Raw genomic sequence first — 24,232 nt, forward strand, 5'->3', positions numbered from 1 at the left:
AGACTTAACAATCAAGGGCAAGCTCTGACATGTGATTACTTTTTTCATTTCACTGTCAATGCATGGAGTGTTGTGAGTGGGGAGGCTAACTCACGCCACAGGGAGCCTGAGACCAGGCATGTTAGAGAATCCAAGGAGGAGTGCCAGGAGAGGAGAATTAATCAACAGTTAAAATAACACAGCGGAAATTTTGCCATGGTCCTAAAGCTCTGAGTAAGGTTCAGAGTAATTACTTCATAAAAAGAATTGATTGGAGCAGGCAGGAAGTGTCTCTAGAAACTCTCCTTTTGTTTTTCTCTCTGCTGGTGTGTAGGCATTGCCCAGGTCTTTGTGACTGTGAGTGTGATGCCAGGTTCAGTGAGCTTCCTTAGCACAGGGGCAGGAAAAGCCCATGTGCCTCACCTCAGAGGAGGTGTAGGAGCTCACAGCAGGGCCTGCAGCCAGTGCCGTCCTTCCTGAGCTTTCACATTTATCTGCAGAGCAGGTTTTTGGCATTGATGCCAAAAGTGAGAAATATGAGCAATGACTCAATTGATCAGAGCTCTTTTGCTTGGAAAAGAGCTCTGATCAATTGAGAAAAGAGGAGATGATGAAGTTTAATCAAATAGGTTTGCCCCAGAGGCTGAACTTGTTCCCAGTGTCTTCCAGTAAGATAAGTGGGGAAAAAACAAACTAGAAGATGCTGGGTTCAAGGTGGGCAAAGATCCTTCAGTAAAATGGCAGTTAAGTTGCAGGACCCCTTGCACGCTGTTGTTCTGCGTTTGTGCTACCCACATGGATTGGAAGCAGATCCTCCAAAAAAAAAAAAATCATTGGAGGTTTGCATGCAGGCACTCTCTACTTGGGCATTACACACAGCTGTGGTCAGGGCTGGTATGTTCTTAGCTCAGTGCTGCTATTTGCTGGACAGCAGGCTCCAGCTGAAGTCCTCAAAGTGCCTTCTGTTAATGCTCTGTGAGGTGCTGGTGTGCAGCCTGTGCCTGTGGCTGGCCACACAAGGTGGAAGGCCAGGGGGGCTGCCCATGGATGCTCCAGTGGCTGTTCCCTCCAGGCCACTTTCAGTGGCTTTTTTTTGTCTCCTGAGCCTACAACTGGAGGTGGGGCAGAGGGGCTGCCCCTGGTACAGCTAAGCAGTGCCAAAGTGGAGTTTTTTGTTCCTGCCCTGATCCCAGTTCTAAATAAATTCATGCAGTCACCCTGCCCCTTGACTATTTTAGCATAAAGTTGTCTTTACAGTATTTCTGTTGCAATTTAAAAACTGGAATGAAAGTGTTAAGAATTTGACCTTGTAGATGCTTTTAATACAATCCTGTGGCAGACCTGCTGGAACTGAGAACAGCTGATTAAAATACTTAGAGGGTACAAGTTAAGCTTTGGGCTTTTTTGCCTATTCTGCCTGTAACGTTTTTACAAGTGCCAGAATATTGGTATATTTTCCCAGTCTGTTCTGTAGTCATTAGCCTGTACTGACTTTATTCTTTCCTGTGCTTCCTGCTGTCCTTCAGATCCATCATGGAATTAATTGGTTGGGAAAAAAGAGCAGGGGAAGAAATTTGTCCACTGGACATGGCAGGAATTTGCTGGCAATGCTATCTCAGGTTAAGTACAGAATTGTAATATGCTTTTTTTTCCCTGTAAGCTACCAGGCATCTGCTCTGCATTTCTTGCTTCAAAATAGGATATGCAGGTTTTGTCTGGAAAATAAGGCCTGTGGCCAAGACTGGAAATGTTGGCTACTTAGCCCTGGGGAGGAGAGGAGAGATTACAGTTCAACAAGCAAACATGGGCAAGAATACAGTAAGCAGTAGAAATGCTGACTCTGCTGCCCTCAGAAGAGGGTAATTTGAGCCCAAGTGGTTGGGATGCCATTGTTTGGAGGCCAGGAAAGAGCTGCTGTTTGGAAAGCACAGGCAGGGATCTGTTAGAAAGGTCAGGGACTGATTGAATTAACTAGGGCAGCACTGAAACCTCATCAGAAAGAAAGTAAGGTGGGGCCAGGCTTTTTTTTTAACTTCTCATTGGTCTTGTCCAGGATCAGGCTCTGGGAACTCCTTAGAAGAAGCTGGAACTTTCTCTCTACCCCTTTGTCCCAGCAAAGGATGTGTCTGTGCTCCTGGCTTGGGTCTCCCTGGAGCCTGGTCTCTGCACACTGCAGAGTCTTGGATTGTGTGGCCTTCTCCCAAGCCTTCCTTCTCACCTCCATTCATAAAGCACACCAGAGCTTTGAGTGCTCTGCTGGGTTTCTCTTCTAATTCTGTTTTCTTCTGTTTGTTTGCTTATGCTGCAGTTCAAGCTGTGCCTGTTTATTCCTTGTAAAATTCCCCTGTGCACATCTGAAGGGAAGTTTCTGTCATGTTTGCATCTTTAATTTAGAGGCACATTCTCCTCTCTAGGTATGTGCCCTGGGCACACAGGGCTGAGGAGTGGCTGAGGGAGTAGCACTGGTTTTATGTGTATCCTGTGCTCTGTCATGTGCCTGGGACCAGTCAGGAATTTGCTGTTTGCAGACACAAAACATGTAATTTATAGGGCTGTGGCAATCAGGATACAGAGATGCGTGTCTCCAAATCTTATGCATATCTGCTGTATTTTTTTCCTCTTTCCTGAGGTCACTGTGGGGGAAAGTCTAGTGTCCAGACATCTCTGCATGATTTTTTTCATGTCAGCAGCTCTCCAGGAGCCATGTCAGGCACTTTGTTGTTTTATGTTTCTGAAAGCTGCTGCCTCCTTAGTGGGCTTGCACAGCCTCTTACTACCAGCTTCCTCATAGTCTTGAGCTGATAGTTTTTTGTTGTGTAGTCTTGGTGGGCTAATCTTTCCCCAAGCTCTCCCTTCTGGGTTTTAAGGCAGAGGTGTTGACGTCCCAGTACCCTTAAAGAGTGAGTAGGAAAATAAGAGAGGACTGTAGGCATGGTGGAAAGCTCATTCCTGGAACAGTTATGGGATCTTAGGAGGAGAAGGGAGGCACAGCAGGCTAAACTATACAGCTTTAACTCAATCTGTGGGGAAGAAGAGAAGGAAAAGATGCTGTAGCAGTGTTCACTGAAACTGTTTAACAGACAGATGTGGGAGACATAGAATTCACTCCCAAAGCTTTTTATTCAGAGTGTGCATCCAGGTTTCTCTGTAGGAGTCTTCTGCCAACTGCTCCCCTCCTTTACGTTCTGTCTAACAACAGGAGTTCTTCTGGAATCCTGTGTCTTGAGTGTGGCTGGGAAATCAAAAAAGTCAAAGTTGTGGTGTTGTGCCAAGTCCTGTCTCTGGTCATTTCCCTTCTCCCTTGCCACGTGTTGCCTTTTTTCCCAGTGGACCTGTGGCCTCTGCATTTTGGCTGGCTGTTCTTCTAATTACGTCCTTGGGAAGAGGCAGAACACAGCTTAGAAATCTGTAGCTAGAAGGACTAAAGGAGAAGGTGAAATAGGGGAGGAAGGAAGATTTTTCAGGCTGTTGATGAGCTGGTGTTAGAGCAGGTCAAAACCTGCTGCTTGATGTTGACCCCCGAGCTGTTTCTGAAGCTGCTTCTGTTTTTTGCTCCCAGGCTGCAATCACAGTCAGACTTGGTGCTGGAATGTTTGATCAGGGACTTTGTTTCTTCCTTCTGATGGTCAGACATGTATTTCTCTATTGTTCCTGTGTGTGGGAGAGCTGTGTTTGCAAGGTGAGGGTTGGGGTGGGTCTGCCAATTATTTTCAATTATTTTCCCCTGATTCTCTTGTTTCTCATGGCTTAGTTGGTGCTGTCACTGCTGAATCACTTTCAAGATCATCCCTGCCCACCAAGAAGGCTTGGCATAGGAGCTGCTGTGCTGTGTCAGAGCAAAAAGAGTATCCAAACTGGGCACTCCCATCTTTTGACAGCAGCCAGCAGGGAGAACCTTGGGAGTATAAAGCAGCACTTTCCTCAAAATGCTTAGCTGGGTACTTAAAGCATCCACTGCCTAAAAACCCTTACAAAAAACAAGCTAGTGAACTGCACAGGTAGAAAGCTGTAGGTACCACCAGTGCCAAATCCATTGAGTGCCCCTGTTCCTCCAGCTGTGAGAGGTTCTGCAGACATTCCCTCTGTCCTTGCTTATGAACCTGTCCTGGGGACTTGGGACTGCTTGTGTGCTCATTCATGTCAGGCTGGAATAGGGGCATCAGCTGGCCTAGAGATATGTTGCTACTGATGAATTTTAACTTCTGTCTGAAATAGATTGTGGGTACTTTAGACCTCGGGACTGAAGGCTGAAAGATCAGTCCAGCTGGCTCACAGAGCTCCCTGTGCTCCTGACCACACATCTCCCCTGGTCTGGCTCAGTTAAAGAAGCTGGTACAGGGGAGTTGGGTGTGTGTGCAGGACCTGGGGGAGGCAGGCTGGAAGAACTGACAACGGAAGCTTGGGTAAGCTAAGCCAAGCTAAGCTCTCATTCACCAGCACCCTGAGCTGCTGTGGAGTCTGCTTGCTGCTGTCTCTGTGCCAAGTTTCCAAATGTCATGTGTTGATACTGCCCGTGGTATTGATACTGCTTCACATTCCATGTCGATCTTTCCAGGGGCAGCAGCCCTGCCTCTGTGTCATTAACATGGAAGTCAATTACAGTTGATTTTTTTTTTCTTTAGTTCCATTAGAGCCAAGCAATCCAATACTGCATTCAGTATTCCCTGGAGCAAGTCAGCACTTTGCAGACCCCTTCCCTGCTCCCCAAAGCACCCCAAGCATCCTGCCAGCATCACTGCAGAAGCTGAGAGTGTGTCTGCAATCCCTTCAGCAGTAGGTGGGGCATTGGCATACAGAGACCTTGGAGTGGTGTTCTGGAGATATTGCCTGTACAGGCATGTGGTGGAAGAGGCTGCCAGTTTGCCAGGAAAACATATTTACTGAACAGAGAATTTACTAAATGAAATTGGGGCTCCTTCCTCCTCACCCAGCCAAGGGTGAGGGCTGCCTACCTTAGGTGTGGCTGAATGCACTCAGGCTTTTTGACTGCTGACAAGTTTTTTTGGAATGGGAGTTTTGGTGAAATCTTGATTGTAGATGCTAAAGCACTATTTCTGATTAATGGAACTTTTTTGAGGAGGTAGGGAGGAAGCAGAGGTGTGACATTTCAGCTTCCTTGTCCTTGAGCTGTGCAGCTCTCTGAGCAATGATGGCAGGCTGGTCCTTCCTACTGATGGAGTATCCTCTCTGCTGAAGAGGCAGCCTGAGATAGCTACTTGCCAGTGTTGGAAGGGTGCATTCAGAACCATCCAGAAAATCCCTTTTCTCAGGTCTGGATTGCAATACACCCTTTAGATGTTAATTTAGCAAATCTCCCAAGAAGAAGCAGGGAAACTGTTAGCTGGGAAGAATACTTTTGTGGATCTTCAAATGTTTTTCTAGGATTTCTCATGTTTTTGCACATGTGCTTTCATTGTATCCTTGTATTTCTGGACACTTGTGAAGAATGGAGGGTTTCAGGAATAAATTTTAGACTTTTTTGTCTTTTCCTACTTTGAGCAAGTCCAAGTCCATATTGCTGTTGGAAGAGTTGTTGCCATGAGAGATGGAGGGATGCAGAGATCAGCTTGGATGTTACTTTTGGGTCAGCTGTCATGTTTCAAAAGTCATAGGTTTGTATTTTTTTTGGAAAGCACTGACTGGCATAAGCACAATTGCCTCTCAAATGGAAGTTGCTGGAGTGAAGACCTTGATGCCCTTCTAGCAAACTAGACACTGAGGAAGTAATGGTGGGGGGAATTCTCTCCTTTCCCAGCTCTTCTCTGCCTTCTGCTGTGCCCCTGAATGCTTATTCCTTCTCAGCTGATGGAAGGAGAGCATCTGTCCAGTCTGTGCCTTCTGTGCCCTGTGGAGAAGAGAGGGCTTAGTGGGTAGGTGCTGAAAGTCACCAGGCTAGGAACAGAAATAATCCTCCTGCCAACTCTTCTCCCTGTCTGCCCAGATGGGCTTTCTCTGGGCTTTAGTTTTGCTGTGGCAGCCCCACACCTTTCTGTTGGAAGACAAACCACCCTGAACATTTAATGGTGTCCTGTGGGTGTCCAGTTTCCTTTAATACCCTTGTTTCTGCCCCTTCCCTTGCTGTTCCCACTTCTCCCCTTTTTCTGTCTGCAAGAGCTTCGTCCTTATGCTCCTGTCATTTGAAACTATGATTTCAGCCACTTTTGACAGTCTTCTCTTGACCTTCATGGCTCAATTCTTCCTCCTTCACTGTGGAGACATTTGTGATGTGATCTTTTCTCTCCTCTCTGTGCTGGTGAAGCTCCTGGATGTAACTCCCACTTATTGCTGATCTTGTGATGGTTTTGTTTTTACCCTGGAGTTACATATTGCAGATTCCACTCAATGCAGTTTCTGGCTGGCGTTGTTGCCTGGAAATGTAATTAAGTATTGATCACTGGGCATTCAGCAGTCAAATGAGTTAATGTATTAATTAAGTGTAAGAGTTTGTCATTCCAGTAATGTTTGTTGCCTACTGGCTGGCACAGTGTGTGTGTGTGTGTGTGTTGAGAGGAAGGGTGTAGATGGACCTTGGAGTGGTGTTTGCTTTCTCTTTTGCCTTTTAATGGTTATGAGTCCCTTGATCAGTGGTACTCTGGGCATTGCACTTTTGCTGGTGCTGTTGTTTCTTGCCTGTTCCTGCTCATTGTTCTCTGCTGATCTTAAATTTTCAGAAGCCTTACACTGCCTCAGTGGTTACGTCCCAGGGAAGCCAGGCTGGAGTAATCCCAGTTAACATCTTGCTTCCAGGGGCTTCCTGGGAAATGGCAGTGCCTCCCTTACTCAGACTATCTGCCAGTGGTTGACTTGACTGAGGAGCTGAGTAGCTACGGGGTGGAAGATGTGTCTGTCTCCCAGGCCTCCACATCACGGAGAGTGCAAAAAAATCCACCTTGTTCTCCTTGCTCCCTGGTGCTCTTCACTGCTCTGACTCCCACCCCAACCTTAGCCCTACAGAGGCCATCCATTGTGGATATGTGGCTTAATATGGAAAAAAAATGTTTCTCTCCTGTGAAGTATTGCCACCAGTTCACATTGGATTCTGTCCATTAAAATTCTTTAAAAACCTCTGGCCAAAGGCAGCTTTTAATAGGAGCTGTGTTACATCCCTGAAATGGTCCCTGCCAGCTCCCCCTGTGCCACAATGGTGTAAAACATCACATAGCCTGACCTCAGTGTGTGTGGGGTAGATTATTCACGTGTCCAGAGAAGGGCAGTGGAGCTGGGGAAGGGTCTGGAGCAAAAGCTTGATGAGGAGGAGCTGGGGGACTCTCAGCCTGGAGAAGAGGAGGCTCAGGGGAGACCTTCTCACTCTCTAAAACTCCCTGAGAGGAGGGTGCAGCCAGGTGGGGCTTGGGCTCTGCTCCCAGGGAGCAAGGGACCAGAGGAAATGGCTTCATGTTGCACCAGGGGGGTTTAGATTGGATACTGGGCCAAAGTTCTTGACTAAAAGGATGGTCAGGCATTGGAAGGTGCTGCCTTGGTGGCAGTGATAGACTCACATCCCTGCAAGTGTTCAGAAGGTGTTTGTGGTGCTTAGGGACGTGGCCTGATGGTGGAGCCTGCACTGGTGTTTGGATTTGATGATCTTAGAGGTCTTTTCCTGCTATTCAATCTAAATTTCCCCTGACTCAGCTCCTTGCCTTTTCCTTGAGTCCTGTCACTGGTCAGGAGAGTGAAGAGGTCAGTGTCTGCCCTCAGGGGCATGTTGAAAACCACAATGAAGTCTCCCCTCAGTCTTGCCAGGCTGAACAAAGTGACCTAAGCCACTCCTCATAAGACTTCCCCTCCAGACCCTTTCCCATCCTTGTGATCCCTCTTTGGAAACTTTTTATCAGCTTGATGTCTTTTTTGGTATTATGGTGCCCAAAACTGCACACAGGACTCGAGGTGAGGCCACAACAGTGCAAAGCAGAGTGGGACAGTCCCTTCCTTTGACCAGCTGGCAGTGCTGTTTTATTTTATGTGTTTTATTAGTTTCTTTTCTTTCCCCAACACTTGCCATCAGGTAAAGTGTGCACTGTCATTGCTTAGCAGGATGGAAGGGCTGAGCCCTGGGGTTCCTCCTGCCTCTCTTTTTTCCATCTCCATCTGAGGAAAGGTCCAGCTGTAGCTCTTGCTACTGGCTGCATCCCTGCCTTGTCAGATGATGGAGGGAGTGGTTCCTGCAGGCACTTGTTTCACCAAGTTGCACAGTGAACACGGTCTGGTTGCCTGTCCTTCCTCATTTCAGTTAAAGAAGTGATTCCAGATGATGCAATCTGTCTGAATCCCTCCATGGCCTGTTTTTCCCAGGAAGGTGGCTTTGAATGCTAAAGCTGACTCCAGGAAATGAGGAAAACTGGGAATTTCTACTAAGAAACAAATGAATCCATGGAATGTATTGTGTGTAGGAGTGGGGGGAAGGTGGCGCTCTGCATGTAACAGATTTTGGTGTTTGCTGTAATCCCTGAGGAACAGAAACAACTCCACAGCTCATTCTGGGTGATGTCTCATACCTCCTCCTGTGTGCAGCTGGTCTGCTGCCAGTGCTGCAGTGGCACCTGACAGTGCCTTGGAAGTCTGTCCCTCTGTGCTTTTGTCCTTCTGTACTCTGAGCATCTTTAAATCCATATTTTGTTTCCCTCTCTTCCCTCTTTTTGTCTGCTCTCTCACCTTTCCCCAGCACCCCATCAGGCCACTGCTTTGGCTTTGAGGGGAAATGCAGCATAAAATGCTGCCTGAGGCAGGCGTGGTTGGAACTAGATGATTTCTGAGTGCCCTTCCAACCCAAATCATTCTGTGATTCTGTGATAAGATGCAGTGTCTCCACTGAATCCATCCACTGGGAATGTAATAACAAGTAGAGCTGAGCAGAGCTGCCTCCCCATAGGTGCTGAAAGAGCATATATGAAGGCATAGGTAAAAGAAGCACCAGGTGCCAAAAACAGTATGAGAGGGGTTATAGGAACCAGTAGCTGGAGATGGAAAACATCCCTAGGGAATGCCAATTTAATTGTCTACTAGCTAATATGCAGTTAATAGACAAGGAAATTAAGGTAAACTGTTCTTGTTTTTTGGATAAATAAGAAGCACCAGATAAAATCCAGTCGTGTAACTATTTCAGGTCTAGATCTTTCACTGTGTAATACTGCAGAGATACTGAACTACTGATTTTTAAAGCTTCTCAAAGGACAGGATAGTCAAAGATAATCTTATTAGCTGGAAAAGAAAGGATATTTGGGGGGAAATCTCTTTCAAATGCAGGCCTGCAAGGCATTGTCAAAAAGCATAGCAATGTTTCAGTATTCTACCTCCCTTAGTAAGCCCTAAGGAGAGAATTTACCCATTGGTAAACATGAATTACTCCTGGTCTCAGAATAAATCTCATTCTAGAGATTGGTTGCTGTTCAAGCTTTTGTAGAAATGGTGTTCTGTTCTTCTCACTGCCTTTTATTGAAACTGCAACATTCACACCAATACCTATGGTGTGTGTGTATCTCTTTTACTAAAATACAAATTTTTATCCTCTGTGAAAGGACTCTTGCCAGCTGTCCAAATTGTGCTGCAGACTCACTGGAGTCTACTTTGGTGGTCCACTTTGATCAGATAAAGCAGGTTGTTTAGAACTGTATCTAGTCAGATTTTGAATATTTCCATGGGCGGAGACCTGGGGGCTCCATAACCTCCTGACAGTTTAAAGAATCATAAAAATTATCCCAAAAACAAGTGGTTCAGTGTGTGCTCCTTGTCTCTTGTCATAGGGCACTATTGGGAATAGTCTGTCTGTCTCCTCTTCTTCCTTTCCATCAGGTATTGTGCACATTTATAGGATTTCCTTTAGGCCTCTTCTCCAGCTGTCTCAGCCTCTCCTCAAGTAAAAGACACACCTTAATCATCTTGGTGACCCTTACCTGGATTAGCTCCCCCAAGTGTGTCTCCCTTCCCCTGGGGGGCCCCATCGCTCCAGATGTGGCCTCACACATCCAGATGTGGGACAGAGGTGCTACAGATCCTGTCAGACCTGCAGGAGCAGAGAAGCAGGTACAGTGGGTGTAATGCCAAGGAGTTGCTTATATCTGCAAAACTTCTGCCAGGGCTGGGTGCTGCACCTCTGGGAAGGCTGGTCTTTGGGGAAGTGAGGATGTGCCATGTCCACACATTTTGAATGCTTCCAGGGCTGGTGCACTGATGCTGTAGCCTCTGCTGCTCTTGTGGCTGAGTGACCTTTTGTAAGTCTGGAAGCTGCAGCAGAACTTGCTGAGAGCTGCTGGGCATAAAACTAAACTCACTGTGATCACAGGTATTTATATTGTTTATGGGGCTGCACAGAGAGCAAATATATGCCAGTGATGGCAAGGAAAAAGTCAACTTTTTTGCCATACCATTCCTTGACATAAGAATATTTGCACTGTGTAATTTATGATACTTTTGGAGAACTCTTTTGTAGAATGAAGTGCACACACCCTTGTTGCATGTACATGGAAAGGGATGTGGGGGGTTAAAATATCTTTTCTTGTAAGCAGACTCATTCTCCCAAAGGTGGAAAGCCCTGTTTCTTGAAGGACATCACTCCTGGTCTTGGTAAGTCCCTGACATGGCATGTGTTTCCCAGGGCACCTGTCTGTGGGTGAACCTTGCTGCATTTGTTTTGTGGGCTTTGAAGTTTTCCATGTCAGGGAGTACTGAGACCTCTCCTTTTATTTTCCTTTCTTTTTTCTTTTCCCCATGGCAGGGGTTTGTGATGGGTTAGTCTTTAAGGTCCCTTCTAACCCAAACCATTCTATGATTTCTTTGATTCTCTGAGCCTGAAATAGCAATACCAAGCTCCTGTCTTAGACAAGGCATTCTGCAGTCCTTGGCTCAGCAATCCCGGTTCCCTGTGGCATTTCAGCCTTGGTTATAAAAATAACCTTCAGCAGCACAAGTGGCTTTAGGAGCAGTGACACACTGGGCCACCTTGAGCATCCTCTGTGTGCCTGTCTGTGAGTGAGCCTGGGAAGGGCAGCCTCTCTTCTGGGGAGGGCTGCTGAGAACATGCAGGGGGGCAGGGTGAGGACCTAAAATGGACAAGGCTTTGGGCAGAGGAGGAGAAGGAGGTGCTTTTACCTTGTGGAAGGGGCTGAGTGTGCCAGCAGCACTTCAGACACCGTGTGTAAGGACAGGCTTTGCCTCTGAAGTCGCCTTTCACAGCCTGCTGTGCACATTGTGACTTCCCGGTCACCTCCTGAGGGGATGTGCTCCCCCCTCTAATGGAACATCACTTGTGTGCCCCTGTGAGCTGAGGCTGAGCTGGGCTGCCCTGGGAGGCCTTGTGCCCTTGCTGGGCTGCTTGGAGCCTGGGGATGTTTACCAGGCTGACAGAGCCATGACCTTGGCGTGAGGACACGAGCTGCACTGCTGCTCTGGGTTTCCAGGGGCAAGCCAGGCTTGGAAGTAGGCTTTGCTTCAGATAACCAGGGCATCTGAAGGGGCAGAGAATGCAGATCCCACTTTTTGTAGGATGCCTTTGTTATAGATAAGTCATGTAAAAATTGGCTCTCACAATTAAGAGGTAATATAGATGTACATAGGTAGATAGATACATATAAAGGTATGATGATGTTATTGAAATATGTCATTCCATAGTCCTCTTTCCCTCCCACCCTTGTCATAGCCTTAGTAGTCAAAACATTTAGAGGAGGCTGGCTTGTTACCATGAGGCATGGCACAACAACACCTGACCTCCAATCAAGATGTAAAAAGTAGTCTCCACCAATGGATGGCAGAGAAAGAGTTGACTGACAAAGCTTTCAGAGGAGCTAAAGATATAAAAGGCAGAGCATCTATTTTGTAGAGGAGCCACGTGGCTGGTAGTCATGGGGAGGGCCTCCCAGTGCTGTGATTTTGCCTTATTCAGTCCTTTGTTGTAATTTTTGTCAAGGTTTAATAAACCTTTTTAAAATTTTAAAAGTGAGGGTCGTTTCTCACACCTTCCACATTGGGGCAGGAAGAGCACCAGGTTTTTCTCCTAACACCTGGTGTAATTACTAAGTGTGAACAAAAATCACGTAGCTTGTTTTAGATCACGAAAAGCAAATGCTGTATCCATGGAGAAACCTGCTCTGGCCCAGCAGGAGCTGGCACCTTTTCCTCCAGCACTGGATCCCAAACCTGCTCAGGGTGGGCAGGGCTGAGACTGGGCAAAACCCAAATGGGTTTTCTGTGCCCACATACAGGTACTAAGCTGTTCCTGGGGGCTCACCTAACAGCAAGAGGACAAAGAGTTTGGATACAGCCCCTGTCCTTGCCACCCCCAGGCCTTGGTCACACTCGTGACCCTGTGCATCAGTGGTTTTGGGAGCAGTGGAGCTGGAGGTCACGCACTGGGAGCTGTCGGTGGGATGAGGGCGGGAGCTGTGGAGCATCCTCTCTGCCAGAGGACATCTTGGCTGGCTTTTTGCCTGGCTCGTGCTGTCCCTCAACTCTGTTCCTAGAGGAATAAGAACACCTTCAGGGGCTGTGCAGTGACAGCTGCCAGGTCACAGCACTGTTGCGTGTGCCCCGGGAGATGGTCCTTACCATTTCCCAGGCTCTTTCATTGGACAAGAGCACTGCACAATTTACAAGTGACACTATGTAATTTAAAAAAAACAACCCAAACCACACCCAATATTCTGCTTTTGGATGTAGTCTGACTTCCTTCATTAACTCATCCCACAGCTGTAGGCATATGCTCGTTCTTGCTGTTACACAACTGAGGCTAAAATTAAAACATCTGTTATTATTTAACTTCAGTTTGCCAAAATACTATGTTTTGAGCAGCAACAGCTTTACTGTTATGTATCATTGGGGTTTTGGAATATTAATTAATGCTACATGTTGTTTCTTAATGTCTGATAGCCCAGGAGGAGCCTTGCAAGTGCCTGGTGCTGAAGGAGCCTCCTCTGTCCATGTGGCATGGCACAGGTTTATTGAATATTTCTGGTAATGGCCACATGCTCCAAGTAGTGTAGTTTCCTGGAACTGTCAAACCCTCTTGGCTGCGGAGCCAGAATTAAATAGTGGGGCAGGGAAGCCTGTAGTGTTACAGCTTTAACTCACTCCAGCTTCTTTCTGAATGCCTAAAAAGGATAAAATGGGGATTTCTAACGTAGGATTTGTAGATATATATTTAGTCTAAGGAGTTCTTAATGAAAAATAGTCATATATATGTGTGTGTGTATATATATATATATATTATTTTTACTCTGAGTCCTTTACCAAAAAACCCTCAAGACTTCTGAAATTAAAGAAGCCATCCTCAAAAATCTGCTTCTCTGTCATGAAAGCAGCATCCTGAGGATTGCCAGGAGTAGTACCAAATGCTTGATGTAGGTGGCAAAAAGCTATTGTGGGGTTTTTTTTAACCTGTTTGTATCCGGCATGTCTTGTACTGCACAGATCAGAGGGAAGAAAGAAAAAAAGATCTTCTTGCTAAAACGAATAATTGTCAAATTTACAGTGTGGAGATTCTCCTTAGCTAATGTAATGGGGTTTGCTCACCTTTCCTCCATGCACAGGGTTTCAAAGGCAATTGTTGTTAAATTACCTGTGCAGTGGGCTGGAGAGGGGTGTTCAAACCCTTCTGATTTCACAGGAAAGTAATTAAAATGGAGCTGTGGTTTGGCTTGATCTCAGAGGTGCTTGCAAGCTAAATAAAAACAAAAGGCTACCTTGGGGACAGTCTGTGCTGTTAATTAACTAGCTAAATTCTGCCTTCACTGTCCTCCAGTGGCTTTCCAGTGGTTTTGGCACTCGACATCACAACTGGAAGCTGCCAAACACAACTTTGCACCTTCAAGCAGCTGAGCAGCCTTCTGAGGGCAGGCTAGGATATGGAAATTGGAATGTCTAGGGAGCCAAGTGATGGAAAAGGGCAGGAACTGCCTGCTGGCACAGCAGGGATGCAGCTCCTTGCCCTCAGGCAGCCTCTGGTTATCTGTGGCCACCTTCCCCCAGCCAGCAGCAAGGATGGGTTCCTGCCAGGAAAACAGCTTTTGTGCTTCCTTAAATATTCCACTACTGTTTTGGGGAAAAAAAACCACCAAGCCGAACCTGAATTGCTGTTATTACTAGGGTTGGCCAGCTGGCTGAATTGGGCCTTTTTATTTTCATTAACAAATGCTGCCAGACGATGTTTTTCCAGTGAAGTCATGAGTGTGTTTCCAGATGAGGGGCAGATCTTCCCAGCACTGCCATGGCTGAAATTTGGGCAGGCTGGAGCAGCTGTGGTGTCTGTGCAGGCAGCCTTCTGGAGATCATTGGGGTGGGATAATAATTCCATAATAATACTGTGTATGTGATAATTGACTGTAATTCATCCTTTTTTCCCCTGAAACCACAGAAATGTGGGGTGATCGGAGGTGGGTGTAACTCAAGAGTTGGTTATTGGATCATGCAATTTATTCTTTCAGCATCTGTTTTGACACCACAACAAATGTGGTTTTAGTAAGTGCTTTTGGGGAATTTGTTTTTCTGGGAAATGAGGCTGTGGAAGCTCCAACTTCATTCTCCCTGTCTTAGAAACTCAAAACATGGTGGTGAATGTTGGTTTCATGGGAAGGTCGCCTTAGCCCCAGCAGGTTTGTTCTGTTCTTAAGAAAGTATTAAAGGATGCTTTTGTTGAAATCATCATAAAGGATCTGTAGCTTCAGAGAAGTTATTCTTAGTGAGTTGTTTTCGTAATTGTATTGAAGCCCTTTCTTCTCTTTCTGTTGGAGGGGGAGGAAGGGGTAATTTTCTTCCCCAGACTTAAGAAGAAGCTAAAATGAATGGCGTGATCTTTGGGGAGCTTGTCACTCTATTGGAATTCTGGTATTTCCAGCACATGTCAGGAGAAAAGTTGGCTAAAGTCAATTTTGTTTTAAACACGTGAGATAAGATATCATTTTATAGCACTTGCAACAGATCTCCAGTAAAAATATTTGTGATGGTATTTTACTTTATATTGGATATTAGTGTTCAACAGCTGCTTTCCAAATACTGAATTTGGTAAATAGTAGGTACTAGGTTTTTTTTTACATGCTGTTAGTGACCAGCTCCTCCTTAGGGCTGCCCTGGATATATTCCAGAAGTTTCTCCTTGTGAGGCCCTGGCACAGGTTGCCCAGAGGAGCTGTGGCTGCCCCATCCCTGGAAGTGTTCAAGGCCAGGTTGAACTGGGCTTGGAACAAGCTGTTGTGGGGCCTACAGCAGGGGGGGTTTGAAATGGGATGAACTTCGAGGTCCTTTCCAATCCATACCATTCTGTGATGCTATGCTGATGATCTGATCTGCTTATTTGCTTTTGTTTTTTGACTCACAGCCAGGCAGTTTTGATTTGTTTGGCTAAAAGTTGGGGTGCAGGGTAGCCTCTGGATCTGCCTGCAGCCTGCCTGCTGTGCCAGCAGGTTGAAAAGCTTCAAGAATCTGTTATGCAGGAGCCAGGCTCCATCTCATGTCTCTTCTCTTCTAGGTTTGGAAGAAAAAACAATACTTTCTAAAAAAGAGAAGATGAAGCTGAGGAAGGAAAGATGGCTGCAGAGTGAGTATTCCTGTGACACGGTATCACAGAGCATAGTTCTGATGGATCTCTGTACTCTGGGTTTGGGTGACAGTGCTGGAAAGAAGCTGAATGCTTCTCAGCAATCTTCATCCCTCCCCAGCACTGGCATAAAATTTCCAGGTATTGTTTCTCAGTGTTTAGCACCAAGACTTAGTCATGCCCCAGTTCTACTTTTGATTTTTTACCATGTGTAATACATGTGACTGCATAAACCCTTTGTTTATCCAGAAGGGCATTGTGCCCATGTAAGTTTAGCATATTTTTCTATCTTTCAAAACTCTGGTACAGATGTGAGTAGCTGTCTAGTGCAGCTCCTCCTCACCCAGGAGCCGTGGGGATGGCAGGACAGGCTGGAGCTGAGCTCCACGCTGCCACCAGCTAACCCAGACCTCTGTGGTGAGACCCTACAGTGGGCTCTCCTGCCCCCTCAGTGAGGGAGAGCTCTGGACACTGCTGGCTGTGTTACTGCTCTTTCCCACATGCTGCAGGTCAGTGAACCCGCTCACCAGACAGTCTGGCCTTTCTCGAGGCAGTGAAATATGAGCTGAACAAACCCAGCCCATGGCAGAAATGCTTCTCTTTTCCTATTTTTGGAGTTTCTTAGCACAGTAGAGGACTATGCTGTCGTACCCAGTGTGGCAGAGGGGTTCCTTGTGTCACCTGAAGCTGTTCTTGGCACAGGCTTTTGTCCTAACACCTTCTTGCCCAACAGAGTTGGACACAGACTATTTTGGGGGCAAAGGGATGTGGCTTTGTGCTAGACCAAATGATCTCTGTGCCTGAGCTCTGAACCCAAGCTCATTAACCTTGATTTCACCAACTGCACTGAAGGTGTGTCTGGCTCTTCTTGGATAAAAAGGTATGAATTTAACTCACATGAGTGTGAAGGAAACCTCCTCCCAAACAACCAGCCAGCAGCTGCTGAGTGCCTGGACATCTTGCTTGGACACAGAACACAGATGGCTTTGCTAGTCAAGGTCAGCTGCTTTGGAAAAGCCCCGGAGCAGGATCCCTACACGGTCTTAATCCAGCCTCCTGAAGCCCTTGTAGCATCAGTCTTTCCCAAGATCATGTGTGCTATTTTGGCCCTGCTGTGGCCTCTTTCTCTTGGCTCTGAAATTACTGAGGGAATACAAGTGAAATGCAGAGACTTTGCTTTGAGAAGAAGACCAAGACAGTAAACTCCAGGCTGAATTACCTGTCTTAGGAGATATCAGATGTTAGAAGTGCTTTACAGGCACAGAAGTACCTAAAAACTCTGCCAGTTCTTTGTGGAGAAAGAGCTTTGTGTCCCCCACAAGAGAACCCAGCTTGGACTGCTGAAGTTACCACTACATCTCTGTTTTCCTAAATCTGAGTTTGTTGTTCCTTCTTGTCCCAGGGCTGCTTTTGTGACACTGGATGCCAAGACGCCTGGGAACCAAAGATCAGCCCAGTAGTACAAATGCAAAACTTTCTTCCATTCCAATAAGTAATCTTAGGAGACACTAGAGAGGGGAAAAAACTTAGGTAATGCTTCAGACATTAGAAGTATGCACATTTAAAAATACATATATTGCCTGGCTCCTCAGATGAACAAGACTTCATAGGAAAAGAATTTGGGATGTTTGCGCAGAATCAGGTGTCTGAAAATTTTCAGCACATACTGTTTATGAAAGCACTGAAGTAGTCAGCTTCATAAAGCCAGACCAAAAAAAGAAGTAATGCAGAACAGAAAGCTGTGTTCTTGGCAGGGATTGCTGTGAGGAGAAGTGTTTCCAATCCTGATTTGTCACAAACATCCATGTGCAGCAGAACTGCAGTTCATGAAAAACTGTTGCTCTTCTACTCAGCTGAGTTGGAGAACAAGCAAGGCAAAGCTATTAAAGGAGCAGCCACTGAATTTGAGTTCTGCTTCCTTGACTGTGGAAGCAGGATCAGACCCAGGATTGTGGTCTGTGAGTGGGATTGGCTGCTTTTGTGTTCCCACCAAAAACACTTCTGGCTTCTGTGGCCATGCTGCCTTGGGAGCTGTTGGCATCCCTGTGTCACCAACTCAGCCCCATGGCTTCTGGCACACTGTCATGTCCACACAAGGAGTTTGTAGCTCAGCACTGAGGCTCATCCTTGCAGCTGTCCAAGGGATTTGTGGGTCAGGTGGGGCATTTTGGAGTTCAGCTTCAGGCCTGTTGCAGTGCTGGGCTTTTGTGGGCTGTCCTAAAGGACATATTCTGCTGGTGCTCAGCCTGGAAACTGCTGGCTTTGGGAAGTGTGAGCAGCTGTGGAACTTAGTGCCACATCAGGGAGCCCCGAGGACTGAGGCAGAACCTGTGGCTTTTAATGCCCACCTCCTAAGAGAAAGAAGGAGTCAAATGTAACATTTGTGGAGCTTTCTGTGCCACACTCTTGTCAGAGCTGCTGCTGGGAGACCAGGAAACCTGGTCGTGAGAAAAGCCATGTGCATCTGCCTCTTGGTGCAGAGCTTTTCCAAGGGTCCACTTTATCCAGCATCTGACTGCTTGCACTCCACAATGAGTCATTGAGTTGGAGCCTTGACTCGCTTCAAACTAAGTAAACAACTGACATTTAGTCCATCTTTCCTGCCTGTGCTAGGAGACTGTTGTTTGGTCCCAACAGCAACACAGGGAGGGGGCTGTGCCTGTTTAATGCCAGATTTGGAGTTGGCTGTATTTGGGTTGTCCCTTCCCCTCTTGTTTCCCAATTCCATGCAAGGTCAGTGTGGTTTTTGTCACACCAGGACTCCTGTGCTGTTTTGCTGTGAGCAGTGAACAGTGTAAAGGATGCAAACAGAGAAAATCTGGGAATTTCACTTGCCATTGCAATGTCAGAAGGGATGTATACAGTTACAATCTAATGCATCAATAGAGGGCATGACCCAGCTGCATTTTGTTCATTTTTTCTCTGGTTTAAATCACTTCTGGCCTGTTGTAAATGGTAAAACAACTTATGAATTTCTTAGCTCAAGGGTTATCTCCTGCAGGTGTTTCCCCTTCTTCCAGTAATGCCTTGTTTCTGATACAGAAATAGAAAGTGTGAAGATGGCCAAGCAAAAGCTAAAAGCTGAAGCGAAGCGGAAAGCAACACCTGTGGTGGGAGACATGCAGCCCTTGATGGAAGCCCTGCCTGAGCTCTCCTGCCTGACCGCAGGTGCCAGGGGAAGGAAGCCTCTCAAAAGGTATGTGCCATTTGGAGATGGGCTGTGTATTTCCCTTCTTCCTGCACGGTGAAGGGGCCTTCAGCTCAGCTTGTAGCTGCAGGCCATGGTCAGGAGAGCAGGGTCTCATTGGCAACTCTATTTTAGCCTTTTCATGCTTCATTTGACACAGTAAAAAAAGATGAAATGTGTCTTCTGAACCCACAGCTGAGAGCCATATTGCTTGGATGAGGCTTGGCATGAGACAGGCTGGGAGCATTCAGATATCCTGGGATTTGCAGGAGTGGCACATAGGTGTCCACATTGTGATGCTGCTGAGCTCACTGATAACCTCATCTTGTGGCGTTGCAGCCTGACATTCCATCCTTCCAGGCCTTCATCCAGACTTTGTCCTGAGACACTTCAAGCCTTTGAGCAGTGCCTTTTGTGCTGTGGCCAGAATCTTTGTTTTGTAGAGTGGCTTCAGCCAAGAGCATGGCTGAGTTCCCTGTGCACTGTCAGCTCCCTCGCTCCCTATCCCAGACCTCTGCCAGAAGCCTCTCCTTTTAGAATCCCAAGCTGGCACAGTGGAGGTGGGAGTTTGACGTGGGCTGATGTCACCTACAGTGCCTGTGACCTGCTAACCCCAAACCAGCCTCCCTTGGTACTGGCATGGGGGAGCTACAGGCTCTTCTTCCCCTTGCTGGCTTCCCAAATGTCTGCATAGGAGTGTTTGAAATAATCAGAGGAGGCCTTTATAGGATTTGAATCATTACAGAAAGGAAGGGTAATACTCTGGTGATTTGTCAGCAGTATTAATAAAAGATTAGATTCTCCAGGAATTTGATCTCCTGCAGGGTAAAAGCGCATTACAGGGAGGTTTTTATTCTGTTTTATAATGAATGAAGGCAATGAAGTGTAATGAAGCTGAGCTGCTAACAGGGTCCAAGCGAACCGGCAGCATGCTGGTGATTTTGAGGGGAAATCCAGCAGGAAATGTACTCCAGGATAACTTTCCTTTAGGCTTTGTCACCCTCTGCAGAGCTGCCCACCTCTGAAGGGACTGCCATGGTGACTTGGTGGCACACAGAGGTTTGGCAAGCCCTGCTCTGGTGACCAAGGCTGCCATCCAGCTTGAGAAAGGATTTTCCTGAGCTTCTGTGAGCATTCCAGGCAAACTAGGACCAGAAGCTGTTCCTGTGCTGAGCTGTTAAAAATGAGAAGAGGGAGAGGAGAGGAACATGAGCAGGAACTGATTGAATAGAAGTGGGTGATGGAAGTGAGTGATGTGAAGGAATGTGAGGCAAGGGGAGTAAGAAGAAAGGAAGAATGGAGGGGGAAAAGGCAAAATAAGAGGAGGGAGGGTAGCATGCCAGAGAAGGGAGTAGGAAGAGGAGGTTACTGTAACAAGGTACCAGGTCCTGCTGTCATGAAGAGGAGGTGAGAAATTTTTGTGTTTCCTGACCTTTGGGGCAGATCAGGTGGAGGTGGCCATAGCCCCCAGCACCTACCATTATGGGAATATTCCTCCAACAGAGAGGGGGGATTTCTTTCACGCCCTTGGCCTGTGTGCTGGGGCTCTGCTTCAGGGCAAATTGGGGAGGAGCTACCCTGTAGGAGTATGCCCCCTAATGACAGAGTGGCAAAGCTAGCCTTTGTCCCCCAAAAAAGGGAAGAAGCCCAGAAGTTTCTCTCAACGATTAGGTGAAAAGCCACCTCATAGCACCTCAGAGACTTCACCAAAAACTCGGGGTCATCTAATTGGATAGAAGCCAAAAAGTCCCGCCTGGCCCATCAGGTAGAAAAGAAGAGAACAAAAGAACTAAGTGGCTTTTGTGAGGTGTTTATACCAGGGGCAGACCTCTGTGCCTGGCCCGAGTTTTTCTGTTTGTTATTTTGCCTTTTATTAAACCTTTTTGTTTCTAACACTGCAGCAGAAGCCATCCTGCTTATTATTTGCCCCCAAAAGGTAATAGCTAAGCTATCCTTGGGTGTGTTAGGTTCCCTTTTGAGGGTTTATAAGATCTGGCCTGAGAAAAACAAACCTAACACTACCCCACAGAGGCACAGCCTTTTCCCAGCCTCTCTCTTCTGTTAGCTTTTGTATCTCTGAAATCTTGAAAAATGGAAATTTCTTCTCCTCTCCTAATGTCCAGTTCTACTGGCAGCTCCTCTCACAAGTCCCAAAAGCAATCTCTGTGCTTCCTGTGTGTCCCTTGCTGGGGCTTAGTGCTGGCTTTGTGGTAAATCTCTGCTGCTGCTTGGCATCGGGCGTCACGAGGGATGGTATTGCACCTCTGGTCTCCTTGGACTTTGCCCAGGAATAAGGAATGCATAGAGAGGTGCCAGATCTGTGTCTGCTGCTGTGCCTCTCATGCACACATGCACCATCCTGCATTATAGCACGTTATATCCCAGTGATCCCACTGCAGGAACCAGAGCAGGGCTGGCAGCTCCCTCCTCTTGCTGAGCATCCCTGGTGTTCCCATGGTGGCTGTGGAGGCTGGAGCTCTGCAGTGTCAGCAGGAGGGAACATGAGCTGTGCAGAGGTGACACGTGTGGCGGGGAGGGGAGGTTCCATGGAGTCTTTGCTCTAAGCAATGGGATCAGTTTGACCTGGAGGTCACTGATAAGCAGAAAGTGATCTGGGCATGGACAGCTATTGACCAGTGCTGGCTCTGAGTGATCTGGTTTTCCTGTAATGCCTCCTGCTCTCTCAGCCTCGGGTGAAAGGAGTTTGCATTTCCCTGCAATACCTGGCTGTGGAAATAATTGCCTTTCAGGAGAATTTCCATGCAGGACAATTAATTACCTGTTCTTTCTGGAAAGGCAGATGCAGAACCCCTGGACTCTTTCCATCTACACAGCCATGGCTAAATTAATGCTCTAACACTCACTTGTTTTGTTTTTTCTCTCCATAGCCAGATAAAAGCAAAGGCAGAACCAGCAGACTTCTGTCTGATGAAACAAGCCCAGAAACATCAGGTCCTGTAAGTACCCAGCTGTCAGTGTCCAGTTCCTGCTGAGCCTCACGGAATGGCTGAGACTGGAAGGGACCTGTGAGGGTGACCTGGTCTAACCCTTGGCTCAAGAGCCAAGTCCACATGGCTTTTGAATATCAACAAGGAGGGAGAACTTAAATGTGTCCAAGTAACTCCTGAACTTGGTCTGGCAACTCCTTATTCCCTATCTGTTGGATAGTTTATACTGCCATCAAGAACTTCATTTTCCCTCAGCACAGCTCTCCTAGGGCTAGACTCTGTGATCTGGCAGTGTTTGCTTTCTTGTTTCCTGGATTTCTGTCAGTTTTGAGCCATTCAGCTTCAAACTGAGGCTGAACAGTCAGGCTACAGATGCAGCACTGCTCTCCATGAATGCCTTCTCTGTCAGAAGCAGGCCAGTGCTGGTGCTGGGATGCCTTTCTCACTCAGTTCTGCCTTGCTTTGCTTTTGGTGGTCTGGCAAGTCTGTGCTTCTTGGGAGGGAAAAATTTGGAGAAGGTTTGAGGTTTCTCTCCCAAGATATTAGTTTGGATGAGAGGTTCCCTAAGCCTCACCTTAATACCCCAAGCCAAGCTTCAGGAGCATTGGCTCCTCCGTTTCTCTGGCAGGAGCATTGAAGGGGAGGGAAGTAGCTGATCACTACCAAGTGTTTGTCTGGCGAGGCTGTGGAGAGCCTGGCAGTCTGAGGGAGATGAGGATGCTGTAGTGCATGTGTCTGTGTGAAAACTCACAGGGTTTTTTTTCATACTCCTGCTCTGTTCTTGTCCCTCCCTGCTTGCTTGCTTTTTGAGATGAGGCCATTTCCCCAGGAAGCAGCTGTGACCAGGCATGCAGAGGTAATTCTGTCACACTCTTCCCATGGTGCCCAGCTAGTGTTGCATGTAGGATTACCAAGGCTCAAGGTTCAGCAATAAAGAGAGTCAGCAGAGGAGCTCTCTAAAGAGAATTTGATGTTGTGCTGGTGCAATCTGAAGTAATTTTCATTTCCAGTAATTCACCAGATCCACAGTCTCTTGTTTCTGGTTTACTAGGGAAAAAGCTCTAGAAAAAACCATTCCCAAGTGATGCTGGACACTGTCGTGATTGTTTGTGTCTCTGTGGCATGAGATCAAAGTCCCTGGCTCCCATGGAGCTGGCAGCAATTCGAGCTTTGCCCTTGGCTAAATTAGGTTTATTCTTGCGCTGTCTTTCTCTGAGATTTACACTCAGGATCACTCTGTCTCAGCAGAAATCTGCTACTTTATGAGCTGGTCCTTATCTGCTTAGTTCCTTTCACATGAGGCACTTAGAGAACTGGTGTGTTGTTTTTCTTTCCTCAGAGAGGAGGAAGTGGCTCGGTTTCAAGAGGTTATCAGCGATCCCCAGTACAGAGCCAACCCCCTCCTGGCCATCAGCAAGCATCTCTCCGAGAGGCTGAGGCGGGGGGAAGAAGGGGAACCCCTCTAGAGCTTCAGCTGGGCCCAGACATACACAGGCTGCAGAGGAGCACATCCCTGGCACGACATCCCAGCCTCTTGGGTCCTTGGAAGCAGTTCAGCAGATGATGGAAACCAAGAGCCCTGCTTGCTGTCTGCAGGAATAATGCAGCTCTCTCCTGACAGGGGCAGCTGCTCTTCACAGGCAGGCTGCACGGAGCAGGGTGTTCTGAGAGATTCCTGTGCAGGCATTGATCTCTCTGCAAAGTGTCTTCATACATTTGCTCTTCTTGTGAGCAGGTATGGTTTCTGAAATTGTGCCAAACGGCCATGCGTCTGTTTTCTGTCATTCCCCCTCTCTCCCTGGCAACTTTGAGAAGAGGTTCTTGCTTGCTCTGTTCAGGACCCCAAGCCCAGGAGGCTGTTGGAGTTTGTCATGACCAGTGCTGCTGTTCATAGAGATTGTTTTCTGTGAGAAATTTAGCTTTGGAATAAACACACTTTCATACAGCACTGAGTTTGTCTGGCTCTTGTTTTGGTAAATAAGAATCAAAATACGAGTTTATTTCTTTCTCTGGAAAAATAACTTAAAATAATTGTTCTTTCCATGTGTGCAGTGAATCAGGAGACTGCTACAAGCAATGACAAATGACTGCAGATCATGTCTAACTCAGAACTTGCCTTCCTCCTGCCCTGAAGGGGCTTCCTGTGAGTGATGCTCATCCCTTTCAGCCTTTGTGCTGTGTTTGGCTTGCCCTGTAGGAAGCATCCCAAAACATGTTCAGCCTGCAGGCTGTGAACTTGAGCTGGTCATTTTTGGGATTGGGAACCTCTGGAGCAGGCTTTTCCTTTACCAAACACCAATGCTCACAAAACCCCAGTGAATTTTCATGGAGCACAACTGAAGGCAGGGCCATTCCCTATTAGAGATGATCCTAATTTGACATCCAAAAATACCAGTGCTGTCTTTTGAGCCATTAAAAAAAGTTTAATGAAGCTTCTTAACCTTGGGAAAGCAGCCTGCTGCAGTTGACTCTGACCCAAGTTAGTGCCTGAAACCAGCTTCAGTGGAGGTGGCTGGCACCTTGATCACACTTGTCTTGCCTCAGTAGTAATGCTGCTGCTGTTGTCTCTAGGCTGGCACTGTTAAACAAAGGCTTTGTC

At 46.9% G+C, this 24,232-nt stretch overlaps 1 protein-coding gene across 2 annotated transcripts in view; it reads left to right on the forward strand.

Annotated features, from left to right (window-relative positions):
- The window catches only part of SLX9 (SLX9 ribosome biogenesis factor), a 39,700-nt gene extending 16,119 nt beyond the window's left edge, over positions 1-23,581 (forward strand). For both annotated transcript variants that reach the window (XM_064433763.1, XM_064433765.1), the window contains exons 3-6: positions 15,430-15,498; positions 18,541-18,694; positions 21,574-21,642; positions 22,973-23,581. In XM_064433763.1, coding sequence (XP_064289833.1) covers positions 15,430-15,498; positions 18,541-18,694; positions 21,574-21,642; positions 22,973-23,099 — 419 coding nt within the window. In that variant the 3' untranslated portion in view covers positions 23,100-23,581. The remainder of the gene's footprint in view (positions 1-15,429; positions 15,499-18,540; positions 18,695-21,573; positions 21,643-22,972) is intronic.
- Positions 23,582-24,232: the final 651 nt, after the last annotated feature.

This window comes from Passer domesticus, chromosome 10 (genome assembly GCF_036417665.1).
Source record: "Passer domesticus isolate bPasDom1 chromosome 10, bPasDom1.hap1, whole genome shotgun sequence".
NCBI lineage: Eukaryota > Metazoa > Chordata > Aves > Passeriformes > Passeridae > Passer > Passer domesticus.